The 20,726-nt window shown below is 37.4% G+C and overlaps 1 protein-coding gene across 5 annotated transcripts in view; it reads right to left on the bottom strand.

Annotated features, from left to right (window-relative positions):
* Positions 1–20,726, bottom strand: part of Neto1 (neuropilin and tolloid like 1) — a 117,662-nt gene that overhangs the window by 40,499 nt on the left and 56,437 nt on the right. For 4 of the 5 annotated variants that reach the window (XM_036204342.1, XM_036204345.1, XM_036204341.1 and 1 more), the window contains 2 exons: positions 4,209–4,250; positions 3,967–4,094 (listed from right to left, as the gene is read on the bottom strand). In XM_036204342.1, coding sequence (XP_036060235.1) covers positions 3,967–4,094; positions 4,209–4,250 — 170 coding nt within the window. Of the gene's footprint in view, positions 1–3,966; positions 4,095–4,208; positions 4,251–13,886; positions 14,872–20,726 lie in introns of those variants that run through there. The other variant, XM_036204347.1, reaches the window with a different exon arrangement.

Below are 20,726 nucleotides of genomic sequence, written 5' to 3'. Positions count from 1 at the left end.
CCCGGCCACAGCAACTCTTACAAAAGAAAACATTAGTTTTTCCCTGTGCTTTTTCCAATCTTGGTCTCGGTGGCTTGCTTACAATTCAGAAGTTTAGTCTATTATTGTCATGGTGGCAAGTAAGGCATCATGAAGGCAGACATGATGCAAGAGAAGGAGCTAAGAGTTCTTACACCCTGATCCTCACACAACAGGAAGTGGTCTGTCTCACCGAACATGGCCTAAGCCTTTATGAGACCTCAAAGCCTGTCTCCACAGTGACATTCTTCCTTCAACAAGACCACACCTACTCCAAAATAGTTCCACTCCCTAAAGACCTCAAGAAGCCTTCCCCCAAGCAGAGTTGCATGGAGAGTGGCCCCATTTCGTACAGGTGTTGCCATTCGATTTGAAAGCCATTATCTACAGACACCTGACGTTCAGCCCTCATGGAATTCAAGTTCAAATCCTTACCACAGTTTGGTCTCCCATTATTCACTAAAGGTGACCCTTCTCTGGATAAGAGCTATAACTAGACACATTAATTCCTTTCTTATAGCTTTGTTCTAGAATCTCCATACACACAAAGCCTGTTCACAGAAATGTGTTTGTACCTCCCCCTCCCCCACACTATTGTTAACTCAAAAAGACCTCTATCATCCTGACTCTGCTTTTTCTATTTGTAAATAGCTACATCATGAATGGATTTCCAAAGCTATTTCTTCTCTGGTTTTCCTTGGAAATGCTGACTGATCATATTTCTAACTAAAGGGGTCACCTATATTAATAAAGGAGATATCAGTACATATTCTTTTATTTTTTTGCCAAATGTTAAGAAGCAACATGTGGTATCTATAAATTTTAACTGTAACAAGTAAACTCTATCAGTTTCATTGTAAACTATGCAGGCTCGGGAGAGATCATGCAGATATTCACAGTGACCCATTTCAAGCTTGACCTATGCTTTGATAGTTCAGTCTCCTATATCAAAGGCTATCCACAAAAATAGGGAGCCCACCATGGCAGTAAACCTTGTTTCTTGTTTTTTCTCCACAACATCCAATGCCACTTCCTGCCCTCTCAACCTCTAACTGAACAGAAAAAGGCTGTCACAATAGAACCATCTTGGTTCAGCTCTGCAGGCAGTGTCCCCTGTGGGTCACAGACTGCCAGTTTCTGTGACAGGCAGGTGCACAAGGCATTGTTGTTCTGGGACTGTACAAAAGGCAGAGTATTGGCCAGCTGGCAGAAGGGGGCATGTGTTTACACTCCCCTGTCACACTGAAGCGACAAGGTGCCGCTAAAGACAGCAAGGTGCTGTGCGTACAGTCCCTGTTTATAAAAGATTTTCATTCATAAAGGTGAAGAAAAGCAAGCACTTTCCTGAGAATCCGAAAATTGCATATGATAAACTTAGCACTCTGATCAATCAGGTATTTACGACTTTATATTACAAAATACAAAGCGGTTACTTTTTAAAATTTCTGTTGATATGGAGGTTTGAACCCAGGGCCCCCCACTGGCTAGACAAGGGCTTTGTCACCAAGCTGTATTCATATCCCTCTTTTCCTTTTCATGTTGAGATAGGGAGGGTCTCACTAAACTGTCCAATCTAGCTGTGTAAACTCACTCCCTCTATAGTCTAAGCTAACCCTGAACTAAAAGGGCAACCATCTTGCCTAGCCTCCCAGCTGAGTAGAGAGGCTCACAGGTCTCTGCCCTCAGTCTCAGCTAGCAAATACCTTTAAAGTGACAAAGGAAAAAAGAAAAAGAAAAGCAGTGTCTAAATTATTATAAAGCAAAAAACTTTTATAAAGATTTGCTCCCACACAGAGAGACATGTAAATATCATACCTGTGAGCAGGGCCATTCTTTCATCATTTCTAAGGCTCTTTAGTTATTTGTTTGGAGAAATAGGCAAGTCTCCTGATTATATATACAAAATCAGGTGTGGAAAGGCCAAAATACTTCTTGAAGGTCCAACTTGCTCTAAATTCTTTTTTTTTTTAAATGGGGGGGTGGGCAAAAAGGTTTATGTTTTTGCTCAACCTGAATATTCCACCACGAAAATTCACTGGTATCTGTCTACCTTAATATTTCCTTTACTGGTCACCAGAACAGAGTAAGTTTAGATGCACTGTCTTCTCCCTACTTAGGCATCTGCTCATGTTAACCCACATATCTTTTCTTCCCACATGATACTCTATTTCAAAACTGCAAATCCAGTCACATCCCCTTTCTGCTTGCCTTTCCTGATATCACTAAGCACTTGGGGTAAAGTGTCTATTCTCTGGAAAGACCCCAGAGCGCCCGGAGTTTACAGACTTGCCTCCCTCCACATCCACTGCCTCATTAGCTCTCAAGCTACTGCTTTGATTCCAGAAAGGTTTGCTGTCCTCTCTGCACATAAAGTCTTACTTGCTCTCCCTGTTGTCTTGAGCACTCTCTGCTCCCGTCTGGTTTCCATGGTGCTGTTTCTCATGTATTCTAGTGAGACCTTGACCACTTCTGGGTAGTAGTCTTTACGTAGTCTTTTCTTTCACACTTTCCTCATCAACAGCTCAGGGATCCAATCCTACTGCTTGGATGGTTTCTTCACATATATGTATGTCTAAGTACTAAATTAAGAAAAGCTGAGGCCTGAGTCTAGAGTTCTCTCTCTCTCTCTCTCTCTCTCTCTCTCTCTCTCTCTCTTTCCGTGTGTGTGTGTGTGTGTGTGTGTGTGTGTGTGTGTGTGTGTGTGTGTGTAGGATTGCATGTGCATATGAGAGCATGGATACACATGTGCCTCCCTGTGTGGAGGTCAGAGGTCAGCTTTTGAAGTTGTTTCTCATGCTTCATTCACATTTTTTTTGGAGGCAAAGTCTCTCACTGACCTGGAATTCACCAAGTAGGCCAGGTTAGCTAGATCTTAAACCCTAGAGATCTATCTTTCTCTATTCCCTAGCTCTGTTTAAGTTCTCACCACTGCATCAAATTCTCTTCATACTGGCTCTAGAGATCAAACTTTGGTCCATATATTTTCAAGACAATCATTTTACAAATGAAGCCATTTTTCCATCCCTCTTCCTCTCCACTGTACTTTCATTAATGGATGATAATTATTGGGCTTTCCAGTGTTACTAAATCAATTAATTAAACAAAGAGTTGACTTTATTCAATGAATAGTCTGTGTATGTCCAGTAAATCAGTCACATTGTAACTCTACCATATACATTGGAATGAGCATACAAAGAGGATAAAAGTAATATGTACTTAGATGGCAGTTCCTCTGAAGACAGACCTGTAAGGATAAATGTACTCTTTCTTGTTCAAAAAGGTGTTTTCAAAGTGCTTTCTTTCATCTGAATCTGACCCATGTTACATTCACTGTCATGCATATAACAGTTAAAACCATTATATTGTGTTTCTAGCACTCAAAAATTGGGGTGGTCAACAATAGGTCAGGAGTGTTTGTATCTGAAAGACTGGAACAGCTTGATAATATAATCCCCACATATGGGAAATCATAACAATTCCAAGGAACTTAGCAATTACAGAAGAACTGTACTCTCTTGTTGAAGAGGTGTGAGCTCTCCTGGGACCTCTGGCCAACATTTATTCTGTATTCCTTTACTTCACATACTAGAGACATGATTTCATAATCCCTACCCACTTCTTCCTCAGATGTAACTTTAATTTAAAACTGCATATACTGGCAATGAGGGTAGTTGTTTAACATCATTACTAACAACAACTCCAACCTAACACTGGGATCTAGGTTCCAGGGAGGCAGACTTGCTTCGCTCATATGTACAATCTGTTAACCAGATCCCATACTGCAGCTTATTCTGGAATGTTATGTTAAGCAGTTGGATAACAATTCTCATTTCAAAACACAGGATACTGCTCACTTATGGCATGTTTGATGCATGTCCTAGTGCTAATGTGAGAACTAGATGCTTTTCAAATCCATTGTTGTGTGTGGGTTTCACCATTGGTACTGACCTTAGATCGTGGCGGGGCTCGGATGTACCACTTGCAATCCACGGCTTCACTGGCTGAAGCTTTGCCTTCCTTCAGAATCTGTATGGACTCCACAATTCCTTCAGGACCACCCATCTCAAACTCACAGGCTAAATAATAAAATGCCAAACACACAAAAATGGAGCTTAAATAATAAACCCAAAGTATATTTCATCTTAGAAAACAAAGACCTCTGGACTTAATCAAATCTCTGTTTTACCAACCTGGCAATGGTTTCAAAACTCCAAGGTCCTTAAAGTCAGGATCTTAAAAATTGAAAAAAAAAAGACAATTAGTTTTTTTTTTTTCTGCATGTATTCCTTACTGTGATATTGAGTAATATTCCATCAAATTATCTAGGGAGTAGCCTGGATATACATTAGGGGAATTTAGGTGATAAAATAATAAGTACATGATATTCTTACCTCATAAATTTCAAGTGTATGCCAATATAACCATATATTGCTACTAGCTTTTTTCTCAGTACAAAAGGAGCTATTTTAAACCTTCAACACCATTGCTGCATCTTATGCTCAACTTATGATGATATGTTTTTGTATGGTATATCCATGGGTAAGTCATGGTTTGAGTCACCCCCATGTATTACAAATAGAATTTGTATTCTCGTTCAAAAGATTATGCAAATTGTTGAAATAAATTCTTGCCTAGGGTTTTAGCAGCATGGAGGTCATGTTAGAAAGTGAAAATCCCTCCCTCTCATTGAAAGATTTGTCCTGTTTTCTGCTGTCTCTGATTCAAACCATGTTGGCTTTTATAATACTCCTTCATTCTCTACCATTTAAACTTAACATCCCTTTTCTCCTTTCTTGTTGTCTGTGAACCTCCTCTCAGAAACTTGTTCCTCTTTGCTTGTTTGCATCCTTCATGGTACGTCTGACTCATTATAAGCTTTGCAAATGTCCTTGTTAAAAGCCAAAATGATGTCATCAATCCTATTTCCTGGGTTTGGTTGTAAAGTAGGAAGGCCGCCCATGAAATACAAAGTTGACTGTGAAGACTGCATCTGAGAATGTTTTCCCAAGAGAATACAGGAGGTATTTTCAGCTTTTCTTGTTATTTTGGAGATCCTTGGGAATCATCTGCAGTGGATTTTTTCATTGTTGAGAGGCCCCAAGATCAGAACATGAATACATCAACTCTGATGACAAGCCAAATGGAACACAACCTGTACGAGGAACATTTCTATGATTTGAAACAATCTATGTCCATAGATCCTGGCCTATTTGAATGAAATTTCTTCTATCCTGAGCTGAACTCAGGATAGAGGAACTCATGGCTGTGGCATAATGATATGTAATTAGAAACTTTGTGTGAGTAATTTATAGTTGAATATGGACTTTAGGATGTTATTTCTATAATAAAACAGATACTGGAAAAAAACCTTACAGAATTTGAAGTATTTTGTAAAATTCTGCTAAAAAGTAAACTTGAATTGCAGAATGAAAAGTCATTTTCCATTATGGCAAGAATTAGGTACACATATTAAGATCGTGGAGTTTATGTAACATCTGTGTCTAGCTGCACTTCATCCTGTGCCCTAGTAGGTGAGCATACTAAATGCGCATGTGCAGACTTGCGTTGGCGGTTTTCACCGCTTTCTTCCAGTTAAATATTGATGCAAACTCATCTGTTGACAGTGAAAGATATAGTGTTTATTAACCATGGTATTTCCCAATTGTGTCAACTATTTTCACTCAGTTTATTACAAACACTGCTAGAATTTATGTATATAACTTTAATCAAGAAAAACAAAAATATTTTTTAACCAAGAAACCATTTTTCTAGAACTACTTGAAAACAGGTCTTTTAGTTTTATGGGTCAAAAAAATGTCGGGATATAATTTCCTTGGAAAACAAAGAAAAGGGGCATGTATATAATTTACATTAAACTATTTATCAGTAGGGTTTTTTTTCTGTCTTCCTTCAGAATCAATGGGCACCTCATTATTCTTCCAATAAAAAAAAAAGTATTAAATGCCTGATGTGTGTAATAAAACAGTTACATTTTCTGAAAATTATGTTTTCACCATTAAGCAGTCTACTAGTATGGAATAGAGTCAATCATATTTTCTGGAAAAGTCAAGCTTTGGAACAGGCTGTGGTTGTATAGAACTGTAATTCGGCACTCTAGAATTAGAGGTAGGAGAATGACTCTAAGTTAAAAGACACCTTGGTATGTGCACGTTCTAGGGCAATATAGTTAAGTCTCATCTCAAAAAACTAAAAACTAAAATAAAATCAAGAGTATGCTTGCAGGATAGAGCTCATTTGAAGAACAAATGAACATTTGCCTGGGGTAAAGACATGAGTTTCATTCTCAGCAGCAACACCAAAAAAATATTTATATGTGAAACTAAGATTGCCCACCTTGGGTACCTAGATTTTTCTAATTCCTTATGCTCATTTTACTGTTTGGCCTCTACTTAAATATATCTCTTAAAAAAGTACATCACCACCTTCATGATTAGAAAGTTTCAGCTGCACATGGCTATCTCTGTAACTTTGTGGAGATTAAGTTAATGTTCTATCTTCCAGTTTGAAGGGAAACATTTATCATTTTTATAAGTCATGCCATATCAGATTGATATTAGTGCCAGTACTGGGAAATGAAAATTTATTTTTGTCTTTGTATTAACAGTGATAGGAATGATGGCTTAAAATACTTTTGGAAAAATTGCTTTGCACTTCTGTTTGAAATACTATAATTATAAATTCCTCAAATGTTCCAAAACAAAACAATCAAAAACACATTTGAAGTGGCCTAAATTGGATTTAAGAGTATAAAGTTTGATTGATTGTTCAAGGTTATTCGGGGCAATGACAAAAGTTATTATGTAGATGCACAGTAAAGTTGAGTGTAATAAGCCTTTTACACTCTTGATGTCTCTCAAAATGTGTTCTTCACAAAGCAACCTGAATTAATTTGAAAGATATACATGAATTCATGGCAGTCACTTGCCATTGTCCTTTGAGTATGATCACAGCTCTTCATCTGTCCCTCACCATGCTGCAGAGCCCTCATCTGGCCCAGTTCTCTTCCCACACCCTTGTTTCCTCTGATAGTAAAATCTCAGAAAAGCTTTCCCAGACATCCCAGTCTAAAGGAGCATTGTCTGTCATTTTCTTTTCTCCCTTGTTGTTTTCATTAGGATTTACAGTCATTTTTCTCTGTGCTTATGTTTTTCCTGTCTACTTTCATGAGCCCATGACAAATTCGACTATGAGGTAACACATTTACTTAAGACCCACAGTATCATAGGTGGTCAATAATATTACTGAATTAAATGTAATTCTTATATATACAGAAAAATGCATCACTTTATTCCTACTTCATTGTTCTGTATTTACATATGTTTGCAACTCTTATGCTTTAACTTTTCCTATTCGTATATAGGCCCAAGCTCATAGACAGACTTTCACTGTAAACACATCAATATAGATGCCCTGCCAGAGGTCAACCCATGCTGATATTTGCTTGTTAGGCATACAGCTATGACTCACTTGCCAAGCCTCTCACAAAGGCAGGTTATTAAGTAACAATTCTGGCTCCTAACATGATAAGAAAGGTTTAACTTTGTGAGGTGGGCTTATAAAACCTTCCTAAGAATTTCTCCAGATCCTTTTTCTATCATGATTAATCATAAAACAATATCTGCTGAACATGTCTTACTTTGTCAGGTTCATTTCCAAAGCAAGTTTGTGTTGTACATACATATGTATACAAGAATACAGAATCAATGAATGCAACAAAAGAATTCATGCTATGTTATGGACATAATTCTATATGATGACTTAAGTGTGATTACAGAAAACAAACCATTCATTGGTATTTCCAAAGATGCACTAAGGTGGACCACTTTTGAATACATATACGTGATGTTTAGAGCCTATCTCATCTCACCTCACTTGGTGGTTTTAGAGGACACTTGCTATTTGAAGTTTTCTTCATTGTAGCAACTATGGCATCACCTTAGTCTAGGCACTGCTGTGCTATGCTGAACTGTAAAACTTGCTCTTGCACTCATATGAAGAATAGTAAGTATTAAGATTTTTCCACCCCTGTATTAATCTCCCTCTCCATCTACATGTTTACCTATCTACATAAATTGAAATCTTTTATCAGTTCTGACATTAAGTCCAGTTGTTAGCAAACTTAATTGTATTGTATGCCTTAAAACAGAAGAAGATCTGTTTCTATTGCATCTCTCCTCTGGTGAAGAACAGATATTTTTTCTCAGAAAAATAAAAATAAGAGACTCACTTTCTGTTCCACACTTATATAGTCTGTTCAAAAGGGCAAAAAGATGAAGAAATAGCATTTTGAACAGATTTCTTACTTATTGAACAGATAGAAAGTACGTAAAACTGGTTATGACCAAATGTATACCAGTCTTACAGATATTAGAGACATTTTACAGGGGTCTAGACAAACACTGTGTGATAATTTTATTATAAAATTTGGTAACTACTAATCTGAGTCAGATACTTAAGAATTTTGGAAAAGAGTCCTAGATATTTACATATAGGCATCATCACATCTTCAAAAGACAAATATTACTAAAGAAACCACAAATGGGGAAATCACTGAAGCATCTCACAGGGTAAGCAATTGTACTCCCTGAGAAATGCACACACACACACACACACACACACACACACACACACACACACGCACGTGCACACACGCACACAGGGTCAAAGGTTGATGCAGCCATAGCACCTGCCTTTGTTGAATGCATGCATGCTGAATGGCGATCATGGAGGGAACCCAGGACACTGTCACTTCCACAAAGTTACAGTTATAGCAATTCCTGGACTGAAAGATTTAGATCAAAGGAGAGGGCAGAGTTCACATTGTTGCTGTACTCTTGTGTGTTCCAGAGCTGCACAAATGTGCTTGTTCATTTTTACCAGAATTTGAACAGTATTAAATACAGATGAATTAGCAAAAGTGATCTTTTATTTGAATGCTGCTAATAAAAACAAGCTGCATAACAATTCTGAAATTGTCGTTTAATTTTAAAACATATATGGCACAGCTTGTACTAAAGGTCTATCTGTATCCACTGCTCAAAAGTATAACAGTGTTTCAAATAGTTGGTGCTTATGGAGGAACCCAGACTGCAGCACAAACCATGGTAGCCAGCATCCATGGTACAATCTTTTAAAGTAAAAATGTACTTAAATATCCTTGTTGAAGCACAAAGAATTATCTATTTTAAATGTGTGAACCCTAGAAGAAGTGTCTTAATACTTTTTACTGTGAAATGCAAACTATCAATAAGGCATTTTTTTTGCTTCAAACTGTCTGGTCTGATGGTTTTCTTTAGAAAATCACTTTCACAGTTGTTTACACTGTGAGCCGACGTGTGTTTTACTCGTGGAACATCATCTTTATTTGAAAGACAAATCGTAATTATTCAGATTTAGTTACTTGCCAGACTTTTTCTTGAAAATGAACAAAATGAAAATCTGTTGATTTAAAGGAAAACAATTGACAGTTTTGCCGATGACCAAATTCAGCTTCCAGCGAGGAGAACACATTTGTCATTGTGTGCCGAGACTGGGAGAGTGTTAAAGTAAGGTGGCTTTTGATATGATGAAATATGACTTTTGATATTTCATAAGCAATTGTATCAACATCTGTGAGTTCCTCATAGAAGACTGCCCGACACACACTGCAGATTTACATGGTCCTGGAAGGGTGTGCACAGGTACATGGCCTGTTTTAAGAAGAAGACACACTGATGTAATGTATTAGGATAAGGACATCATTGATGTAGCTTCATGGTTCTTATCATGGTTAAACATTTTAAAACTGTCATTAGATGATGTTTTATATATAAAACAATAACCATTATTATCTGGAAAGACCATTAAAGTATTTCCCCTTTCATGCATTAGACATCTCTATGAAGCTGGATTCTCTCTGTAATGACTGAGAACAAAGAACTCCATTAAGCAGAGGTAAAAGTCTATTCATCTGAGAATCAGGAATTTTATTTGTAAAAATATAAAAACCAGTGCCATTTTTCCACTAATGTGTCAGCGATGTCTTAGTGTATGTTTTGTGTTTTAACTCATAATTGGATTACTGGAGTAATGTTTTTATGAATTATAAGTAGATTTTTACAATACTCCCAATTTAATTGGATACTTTGTCAAACATTTTATGACATAACCATGCCTCCATGTTCTTTTGGGATTGTGATAATATTTTCAAAGAAGAATGACCAACAATCTCCAGAAGGCCTGCCCTCACCAAACCTATCACTGTCTCATGGGCGTCTCTTCCCAAAGAACTCAAGATGGCAACAGAAGATTGGAGATCTGGAGACATGCTGGTGTAACTGTCTCAGGAATTTTCACCCTGTGAGCCAAGTCATAAGTAACTTTCAAGAAATTACTGTTCAGATGACTATGAATTCATGTGTCACAGACTTTTTCTCTAAATGGGGCCTGACAACTTCACAAACAATTTGACTAGAAATGACTGAGGCCTTAAGTAGTTTCAGTGTTTTCTCTGGAGTCTTGAAGAAAGCCCTGAGCAGTTTCCTTAACTATGTTAACACAAGAGTCTTGTTGTTTAGGTTTGTACAACTCACATATCCCCGTCTACAGCAGAACTCAATGCTGTTCCAAGAAGGCAGCAATTCATGAGAAAATAGGCTACATGACCAGGCTGTATAATATATCCACAGCTTCCCCAATATAAGAATCAAGGTTAATAATGTGTATGTATGTTTATAGTTCAGCTCAAACACCTGATAAGTTAGTCTTAGTCAGTCTCCTCCCACCCCTGTGTGTGTGTGTGTGTGTGTGTGTGCTCAACTGGTATAACTCAAATGCATATGTGTTTGGGGTCACAAATGCATAAGGACCCTACCCATGGGCTCATTCTTCAAAGCCATGGATTCTCCCTTCCTCAGAAACTATCACCTGCTAATTGTTCCTTAGTATGAGAGATCTATTGCCCATCTATGCCCGAATTTTGGCTTGTTTGATCTTATGCATGTCTTATATAGGTAACCAGAGCTGCGGTTCATGAGTGTGATTGCCGTGTGATGTTCAGAAGGCAGCAGCTCACAGCACTCCTCCAAAACCCCTCATCTTTTATAGTCTTTCAAACTCCTCGTCCCTGATGTGTCCTGATCATTGGGGGGTGGGGGGAGAATTGGTATAGGTGGCCTATTTTGGACTGAACACTTGGTCTCTTACTCTTTTTATTTTTAACCAGTTATGAGTCTCTCCATTTACCACAATCTATCACACAAAGAAACTCCTCTGATGAAGGTTGAAAGCAGCATGGGTGTACTAGTAGAAACATAAATATTTAGGAGGCAATTTGACAGCATGAACATTGAACAAAATAATTTCAAATTAAATCTGTATAAAGTTTAAATTGAAATATCCTGGAAGGGTGGATAATGTCACTCTCAGAAGGCTTGGGCTCTTATATGAAAATTGCATTATAAGGCATGATTGGCCTCCTTTTATATAATTGTCAGGGAGGCCCTAGTGGTCTCGAAAACAACAAGGCTATCACTACTGTGGTGGTATTGTGTTTCCTGATATATTGTGCATGCTAATAAACTTATCTGGGGTCAGAGAACAGAGCAGCCACCAGATAGACATAGAAGCCAGAAAATGATGGCACTCATGCCTTTAATCCTAGTATTCTGGAGACAGAGATCCATCCCGATCTCTGTGAGTTCAAAGCCACACTGGAAATAGCCAGGCGTGGTGACACATGCCTTTAACCCCAGGAAGTGATGGTAGGAATCAGAAAGGTATAAAAGGCATGAAAATCAGGAATTAGAGCCTGGTTAAGCTTTCAGGCTTTTAGCAGCAGTTCAGCTGAGATCCATTCAGATGAGGACACAGACACTTCCAGTTTGAGGAAACGAGATCAGCTGAGGAATTGGCGAGGTAGCTGTGGCTTGTGTTCTGTTTCTTTGATCTTCCAGCATTCACCCCAACACCTGGCTCTGGGTTTGTTTTATTAATAAAAACTTTTAAGATTCGTGCTACATACTACTGCTTTTGGTTGCCCACCATAACTACAGCTGAGACCCAGATCCTGGAGATGCTTACTTCACACTTTTGCTACAGGACATAAAAAAAAAAATCAATCACAAACTGGGATAGTTCCTCCCTGTTGGCAAGGTTTTAAAGAGCTAGAATGTGCTATGCAGGTTGCTAAGGAAAAAAAAAGATTGTACTTACCTAATGCTAGACCCTCATACTCCAATAGCAACAGTCAGGTAGGATATGCCCACTGGTGTAACAGTTTCACAATTGCTAAAGGTAACTAACAGCTTTCTCATTGGATTTAAGGCCAATTATACAAGAGGGAATTTTATACCAGATACTGTGATCCTGGTCAGGAGCTCATGACTGTGAAGTCACAGGACAGTCTTAGAAAGAGTTAGTAAATCCTGTCTCCAGTTTCCATAATCACTGACATTCTGAATTATGTCATCTGTACTCACTATTTCTCCTCTCACTGAAAACCAGTGAATGCCACAATAGACTGAATCTTTATTATTTCCAGAGTTACTCAACAACTTCTGCTATTCATTTTGGCTTTGGGTAAATAAGAGTTTTCAAATAGAATTCAACATGTTACTTTCTCAAATGGATCAGAAATCAAATATGAGAACAATAAAAATGTGACATAGTGTTATTTGCAATTTCCTTAAAATAATATAGCATAGATATTTAATTGTAGAACATATTGGACATAGGAAACAGACACACTATTTTGGCAGTAAATTGTATTTATGCTGCAAAGGATCAGGTAAGATATAGAGTGAATTTATCTTTTTAAGCATTCCACAATTTCTGAATCTACAATTTTCTGAATCTTTTATAAAGTAGAAATAGCATTGCAAATTTTGTGTGTCACAAGCCCTTATGAATGTTTACACAAATATGGGGTTGCAAATATTTTTTATTATATGCACTTAACTGAAACAAAGATTGTTTTATTATTTAAGTATTACTAGTTAAGAGCTATTGACTGTTGGTGGCTGCTGGAGGATGAGAGAGGAGAGTCAGTTTTCTCCATGTGTGTGTAACCCGTTAGGTTTCCTATGCTCTAGTAGATGGCTATATGCCCATGGACACATGGGCAATATTAATTAGACTCAGCTGATTACAAAAATATAATAAAGGAGATGACATGATATCAGACAGGGGAGTCTGGGAGGAAAAGAAAAGTAAAGGATAGATATGATCAAAACCCACTGTATATATGTATAGAATGCTCAAAAGGATATTTAAGATATCAAAAATCCTATTATTTTAGTTTAGTTATGTTGTCAAACAGCTATTGATACTGAACTAATTAAGATCTACCAATCATTATTTTATTGACTTTAAATCAGATAATCTATCCTTTGTACTCCAACAACGTGATCTGAGATACATAAGGATACTATTTTAGGCTAAAGAAACAGACACAAAGAAATCAAATAACTCACCTGACAACATATTGTTTGTAAGTAGTAAGGCTTGGGATCGGAATTAAGCAATTTATTTCATGATTACATAATATCATTTTTTCTATATTATTCATAAGGGTAATTAATTGTTTTGGATACTCATAAGCCAGTAGTATTAATCTGGGGAAACAAATTTGCCATGCATAAGTAGAAACTTGGGAGAGAGAAGGAAGAAATAAACGAAAGACCAAAAGGGGAATAAACAGGAGGACAAAGACTAAAAAGGAGGAGCAGACGTCTATTTATTTGTGGTAGCCGTCATACAACATTTCTGTCTCTCACTCTTCCTTTCTTTCTTTCTCTCTTTTCCTCCTGCCGTTCTTCTCTCTCTCTCTCTCTCTCTCTCTCTCTCTCTCTCTCTCTCTCTCTCTCCTTTCTTCCCTGTCTGTCTTTCTCTGTCCCTCCCTTTCACCTTTTCCAGCTCCCTTTGTTCAAGGGCATCCATGGAGTTCTGGCTTGATGACAGTGCCTACCTCTGCATCAGTGTTCGCACAGTGTTCTTATTCACTGCCTGAAGAAACCAGAACATAGGTCACTTGAACATTGCAATCAGTGAGTCATTTTTAAGGAACTAATTGAATGGGAGCAGATCTTGCTGGTACTGTGGTTAGCAAATATAACACCTCCACTGATCTTGGTCTGTTAATTTCTGTGTATTCACCCCTCAATCTTCCACTTTTATTGACACAAACAAAAAGTCTTCTGTGCCTATCAGGGAGAGTTCTGCATTGAAGAACATGGGGAGTGAGAGCTGGTATGGTAGCAGTGGTGTGAAATGGGCTAAGTTCTGTACCTCCTAGAGTAAGAGAAGGACACTTCCAACAACAAATTCGAGAGGTTAGAAGCTTCAGATGGTACTTTGAGAGCTGGGTTCACAAGTGTGTCACAAGCTGTGAAGGGGGAGAATGCTGTGGCTCCCCACATCTAGGACTGAAATGTTGAACATGGTAGCACATTGTAGATCAATGCATGAGTGATGGAATAGCATTACTTTCACACTGCATCCTACTTGTATCAATATGAAATAAATCACATCAATGGAAATCATTACAAAGTTTTTGCTTTCTCAATGTTATTTATAAACCTAAATGCAACTGTGAAGGTGCCTTCAGTGTTAGAGCTCAATAAATACACTCAGAGGAAAAAAAAATAAAGTTGTATAAGTCATGTAAATAGAATTGAAGGCAAGATCTATTTTGCTTCCAGTAAATTTGAAGAGCTTCAGTCTCCTCTAAATAGAGTTGGAACCACTTCTTATTGGAACACTGGGAGAGTCCTCTGTTGCTGCCCTTGGCAAAGATACCAGGGCTACTATGCCAGACACCAGAAGTGTACATGGACATGTTGAGCCATCATGGATCTGGAAGAGAAGAACAAATGGAGAATGCCAGAAGCTGCCAATGCCAACAGATTGGCATGAGAGCTTTTGTGAGGCACCTCTTGATAAATCCCAAAGCAGCTCAAAGGATGCTTTGAAAAGCATACATTTCTGCAAAGCTGGATGAGGGTCAGAACTAGGCACATTTTGCCTTTAACCCACTGTGTTATGGCCCTTTAGTCTTTGAGGCTAGAGACTAAACACAAGGCCTTGAGGCTACTCTGTACATGTGCTATCACTAAGCAACATCACCACATCTCTAACTTTTCTAATTGAAAACGTTCCACCTTCCAAGTTTTAATTGCTTCTCTAAAAGATTATAATAAAAATCTACTTTATGTGGTATTAGTAAATATACTTGCATTGTCTGCTCAGTATACAAATGATATTAGATACTTGCTAAATATACAATTATTTGCTGTTCCTTTAACATGAGGCATCACATCCTAGGTTAAAAAAAGCCCTCTTAGGATCATTTGGTTTAAAAGTCATGATCATACTGTAAACAACAGGAAACTAAGTTAATCAAAGTAGTTGTAAAGCAATTGAAACAGTGTGTCTGATGTCACACACTTCTCAATTTAGGTGTTTCTGCCTAGATACATGCAATCACATGGGAATTAACTGACTTACTTGAATTCCAGCATCAAGAAATATGTTAAATAGTGTGATAGTTATCTTCATTGTCATCTCCATGGGATTTAGAATCATCCAGAAGGAACACCTCCAGGTGTTTCTATGAGGATGTTTCTTGAGATGTTTAACTGGGGAGAGACTACCTACCCTAAATGTGCATTCTATTATTATATGGTCTGTGGTGAACAAAAGGATAGATAGAGGAGGCCAGGTGACTGTCATTACCCTGTTCTCTGCTTTCTGGTCTACACAGATGTGAGGAGTCACAACTGAATGTTTCCACCAGATCTTCCATGCCTTTCCCACCATGATGGCCTGCACCTCCCTCCCCAACTGTGTCATAAAACAAAATTTTTAAGCTTCTTTGTCACAGCATAAAAAAATAACAATGCAGATAAAATAGAAGTAACAATTTACCCAAAATTTCAGCATTTTTTTTTCATTTGTTGTATATTTTTGCATTCTCCTGGACATATTCCTGCTTACTTATTACAGGGATGCAGAAGGTGTAAGTGGGTGTACAAAGCTGGTATTTTTTTATGGATGGACTATTGCAGAACAGATGTGATACACCTTGTGTTAATGAAGGACCTTCTGTTGGTAAAGTTTCAGTTCTAGAGAGTGTTGGTTCCACCAGAGAGACTGGGCAAATCCAACCTGGAGCTGCAGACAGAATTGCATTAACAGTGGTCCATGTTTTTCCTCCATTCTCTCAAGGATTGACAGGAATAAGGACATTTCCCATCTATTTCCAAATATAACTGTACATATGCATTTCAGCAGAAGTTTTGGAATGCTGAAGTATTTAGAATTTTGTAACGACTTTTCATTGGCATTTAAAATACAGTTACTTTGTTTTTTCTTCACATATGTGGAGTTTTATTAGTATTCAGTCACTTTTGACATTATGTTTACAGTGGAAGGTGTACAAACCTTAGTTTTCTCCTTCCACCATGTGAATCTGGGGCATAAACTCACATCACCAGGCTTAGTCTTGGGTGCCTTCTGAAAGGGCTTTGAATGATTTATTAACTCTTGGATTGTAGTTTAAGACTCAATGATACAGATATAATAAGATAAAAGGATAGATTAAGAAACTTACTTCTAAAGAGCAACAACTTGTTTAAAATGTTTTACATTGATATAGATTTTAGTCTATTGATACAAACTTAAAGTTAATTTTGTTATACTGTGTGTATATTTCTAATCATATTTAAGGTATTATGTTTGTATAGCTCATTTAAATTATAATGGATAATTAAAAATAGATTAATAACTGGTCATCTATGATAATCATACTCATAGCCATGTTAGTTAAGTCTTCTAGATATACACAGAGATATTTCAGATAGACAGGTAATCTTCAAACCCTTCAGAGATCTACAGAATATGGCATTTAAAATGTTTTAATAACTTAAAAATTTTTCTTTTTTGCTATGACTATGAAACATGACGGCTCCTGGCAGTACCAATCTACTTCAGAAAAAATATGGGCATTGAAGAAACTACATATGGAGCTAACTTTCATTGTGACAAAAGTCAGCCACTGGACAACAAAGTATCCTCAAATCAACTGCTGACAAACAGGACAGACAGGACATGAAACCAAAGACTACCAATTCTTGCCAAAACAAATGTGGTTATGGCTTTAACAAAAGGCATCTTCTAAAGCCAGGACAATATGGCACCATCCCTGAAGTGAGTGACCTTTACAATCTATAAAAGGTACCGTGCCCTTTTCTTCAAAGGCAGCTGAACAGGGAGTGGGCCAATGGCTTCTGATATGCAATGGTACAGCAGATGAAACAGTTATTCTTGAAGAATAACTAAGCTCACCTCTCTCAATAGTAGACTGGCGTTTAATAGAGAGATATAGAAAAGAACAGGATACCAAAATAAAGCCACATATACACAGCCAAAAAAAAATAAACAGCTAAATTAAAAAGACATCAATAATTTCCAAAATTTAAAATCCTGAATCATGACATGACACTAATAAAATTCAGATGTTTCTGGTACATGGACTGCTCTCACCAAATGTGAGGTCAAACTGTTGACCTTGTATACATCTTAGTTCACAAAAGAGTCTGTCAGACACGCTAAGCCTGTAGGCTAAAGATGATGCCCCAACACTGTGAAAAAACCTTAGGTGACTGTCCAGGATGCCAGCTGTCTCTGTCTACTCTTACAAGACTCCCAAAAAATGCTTGCATCCTTCTCCCGGTTCTCAGGTAATATTATATCCTTCTGAGGTCTTTGATATGGTTAAAAACTAGATAGTTATAATTTCCTCAGTTATGACACAAGATAAGTTAGATATAAAACCTTAGACTCACAAATATAAGATAGATAGGATATCTTCTTTAATATTGTAACTGTAATTCTTGCTAGATAATTGTTTTGTTATATGTAATTGTACTATGTAAAAGTTAAAACCTTCCTTAAAAAAAAAAAAAAAAAAGGGGAAATGCTGTGGATATGGCTCTGTGTAAATAAAATTCTGATTGGCCAGTGGCCAGGCAAGAAATATAGGCGGGACAAGAGAAAAGAAAATTCTGGGAAATAAAAGGTTGGAGGGAGACACCGCCAGCCGCCGCCATGAAAAGCAACATGTAAAGACACTGATAAGCCACAAGCCATGTGACAAAATATAGACTAACAAAAATGGGTTAATTTAAGATAAAAAAGGTAGATAACAAGCAGCCTGCCACGGCCATACAGTTTGTAAACAATATAAGTTTCTATGTGCTTTCTTGGTTGGGTCTAAGCGACTGTGGGACTGGCGGGTAAGAGAGATTTGTCCTGACTGTGGGCCAGACAAAAAAACTCTAACTACAACTCAACCATTTACACAGAGAGATATTTGCTGAATTTGTGGTCCTTTGCATGTCTGTGATCAAACACAAAGGCACCAAAGTAAATTTGAATAAGAGAAGTAAAATAAGATTTTGCAGAGCTATGGTCTAAAGAAAAGTCAATCATTTCAGTTTGAGGTTCTGTTCTGTTAGAGAGTGGACAGGTTGCTGTCTACTTGAGCTCATTAGAGGTTTATTATTTTTTTAAATCAGTCATTAGCTTCTCCTGAGTACATGAGCTGGAAACTTCAACAACAAATTAACTCAGCTCTGCCTGCTACAGTGATCCAAACTCATCAATAGTCTCCAAACACTCATTTTCTCATTGGTTTTCTCTGTAGTGCTGTCATGTTTTCCAGGAACAATTTCCTAAATTTGGAAAGTCTCTGGTTCCCACACACCAAAGGGAACTCACCAGCAATACCACCTTCTGGAATAGCCTAACTTTTTTATTTTCCAACCATAAACTCTTTTTTCCATATGTTTTGTATTGCAAACTACCTTTTAGTATCTCTTTATTTTCAACCAATTTAACTGGTGTAAAATAGAAGGTGAAAAATAGAGCAACAAGAGCAAAAATATTTTATTAATAAATCTGTAAATGTGAATCCTGTGAATTTCTTTTTGATTATGGGTGACCTTTCATTTGGCTGTTTCATTGATTCCCACACTTCTGAAACCAGTTTGATGACTCCCACTTCAACAGTGTGTGGGAACTGGGCAAGCAGACCTGAGCATACAGTTATTATTGATATAATTGGTGCTCCCAAGGTGATTGCTCCCTTACGATTATAATCATAGATGTTATTCTAGCATTATTGTCAAGGAACTTTGGTGAGTAGAAAGTGACCAAATGGTTAGTTTGGTCTTTAAGCAGTGAGTTTACTATATGACATACACGTGATTATTCTTATCAAATAGAAGAGAGCAAAGGAAAGATTGAAGAATTCATATAAAGCCAGAAAGTCTGTAAGCAGAGCCAGTATTAGAGCCTAGAGCCTCATTTTCTTAATTGCACAGCTGTTCTCAGTCACAACTAACCCACTGCCACCAATCAATGGGTCCAACATGGGCATCAACTTCATAGCCAGCTTATCCACTTCATCTAATATTTCATATGAAGAAAAGTGTGAAATCACATATCTATAATTCTATCACTCACTCATTAGGCTGAGGAAGAATGAGTATGAGATCAAGAGAGCAGCCTGGGAGACATGATAAGAGCCAGTCTCAGAAAAAAATAATAAAGACTCTTCAAAGAAGCAAAGTATAAATTATGAAATAGTAACTATTCTAAGATTCTACACTCACTCATAAGAAAGACACTAAGAATAAAGAATTCAGTTAAAAAGTAAAATTCATTCTTTTAGTATACTACAAGTCTCAAACTTGAGTGCACATACAACCCTGGGTTAGCACTTCAAGGTGTGGTAAATTTACAGTATCCTTTTCAGTAGAGGTACATTTAGGTGGTATATTGACACACAGTTTCTGGCAACACAATCTAGTAACACATCAATTGAATTATTATAATTTCCATAGAAGGTACTTCCTCCTACCAAAGGCTCATGAGTTGAAACTTTTATTACCACCAGGTGGAGCAAGTGAGAAGTAGTTATATAATAACTAACTGTAGTGACTGATAGTTTAACTAAATGATCAATTCAGGCCCAGTTAAAGAAATAAGCTATTATGTGCATCATCTGAGGATTTAACTTGTCTCCAAATATTTCTTTCCTCCCTCTTTCCTCAATACTCTCCTTTTTAATTTATTTTTTCATCCCTCCCTATTATACTCTTCATAATGTGCTCCATGAGGTGGCCATCAATGTTTCATCACAAGGTTCACAAGATGATGTTCGTCCTCAATCACATGGTGGCTCACAAAAAAGATAGTGAAGTGGCAATGGGCTGAATCCCCTGAAACCATGCACCAAAATCAATTCCTTCCTTAAGTGGTTTTCTTACTTCTTTCATAGGAAAGAAAGGCTAACATTATCATTGTGTACTTACTAGTACTTTTATCTACATATACTCAGATAACTTCAAAGAAATCCAAATGTTGTCATCTAGTATCTTGTGTATTAATAACTATTCTATCTGTGATAAAGCACCAGGACCAACGTAACATATGAAAAAAAGCATTTTAATTGGGCTTAATGGTTTAAGAGGGTCAGAGTCCATGATGCAGGAGCAAAGGCATGGCAGCAGGAACAGCTAAGAGGTCACATCATGATCCACAAGCAGGAAATAGAGAGCACACTAGGAATGTCAAACCCCAAAGCCTGCCTCCAGTGACACTCTTCTCTAGCAAGCCACACCTCCTAATCCCTCCTAAGCAGTTCC

This window comes from Onychomys torridus, chromosome 13, assembly GCF_903995425.1.
Source record: "Onychomys torridus chromosome 13, mOncTor1.1, whole genome shotgun sequence".
NCBI lineage: Eukaryota > Metazoa > Chordata > Mammalia > Rodentia > Cricetidae > Onychomys > Onychomys torridus.
The sequence above is the reverse complement of the archived record's forward strand: the minus strand, read 5'-3'. Positions and strand labels throughout refer to the sequence as shown.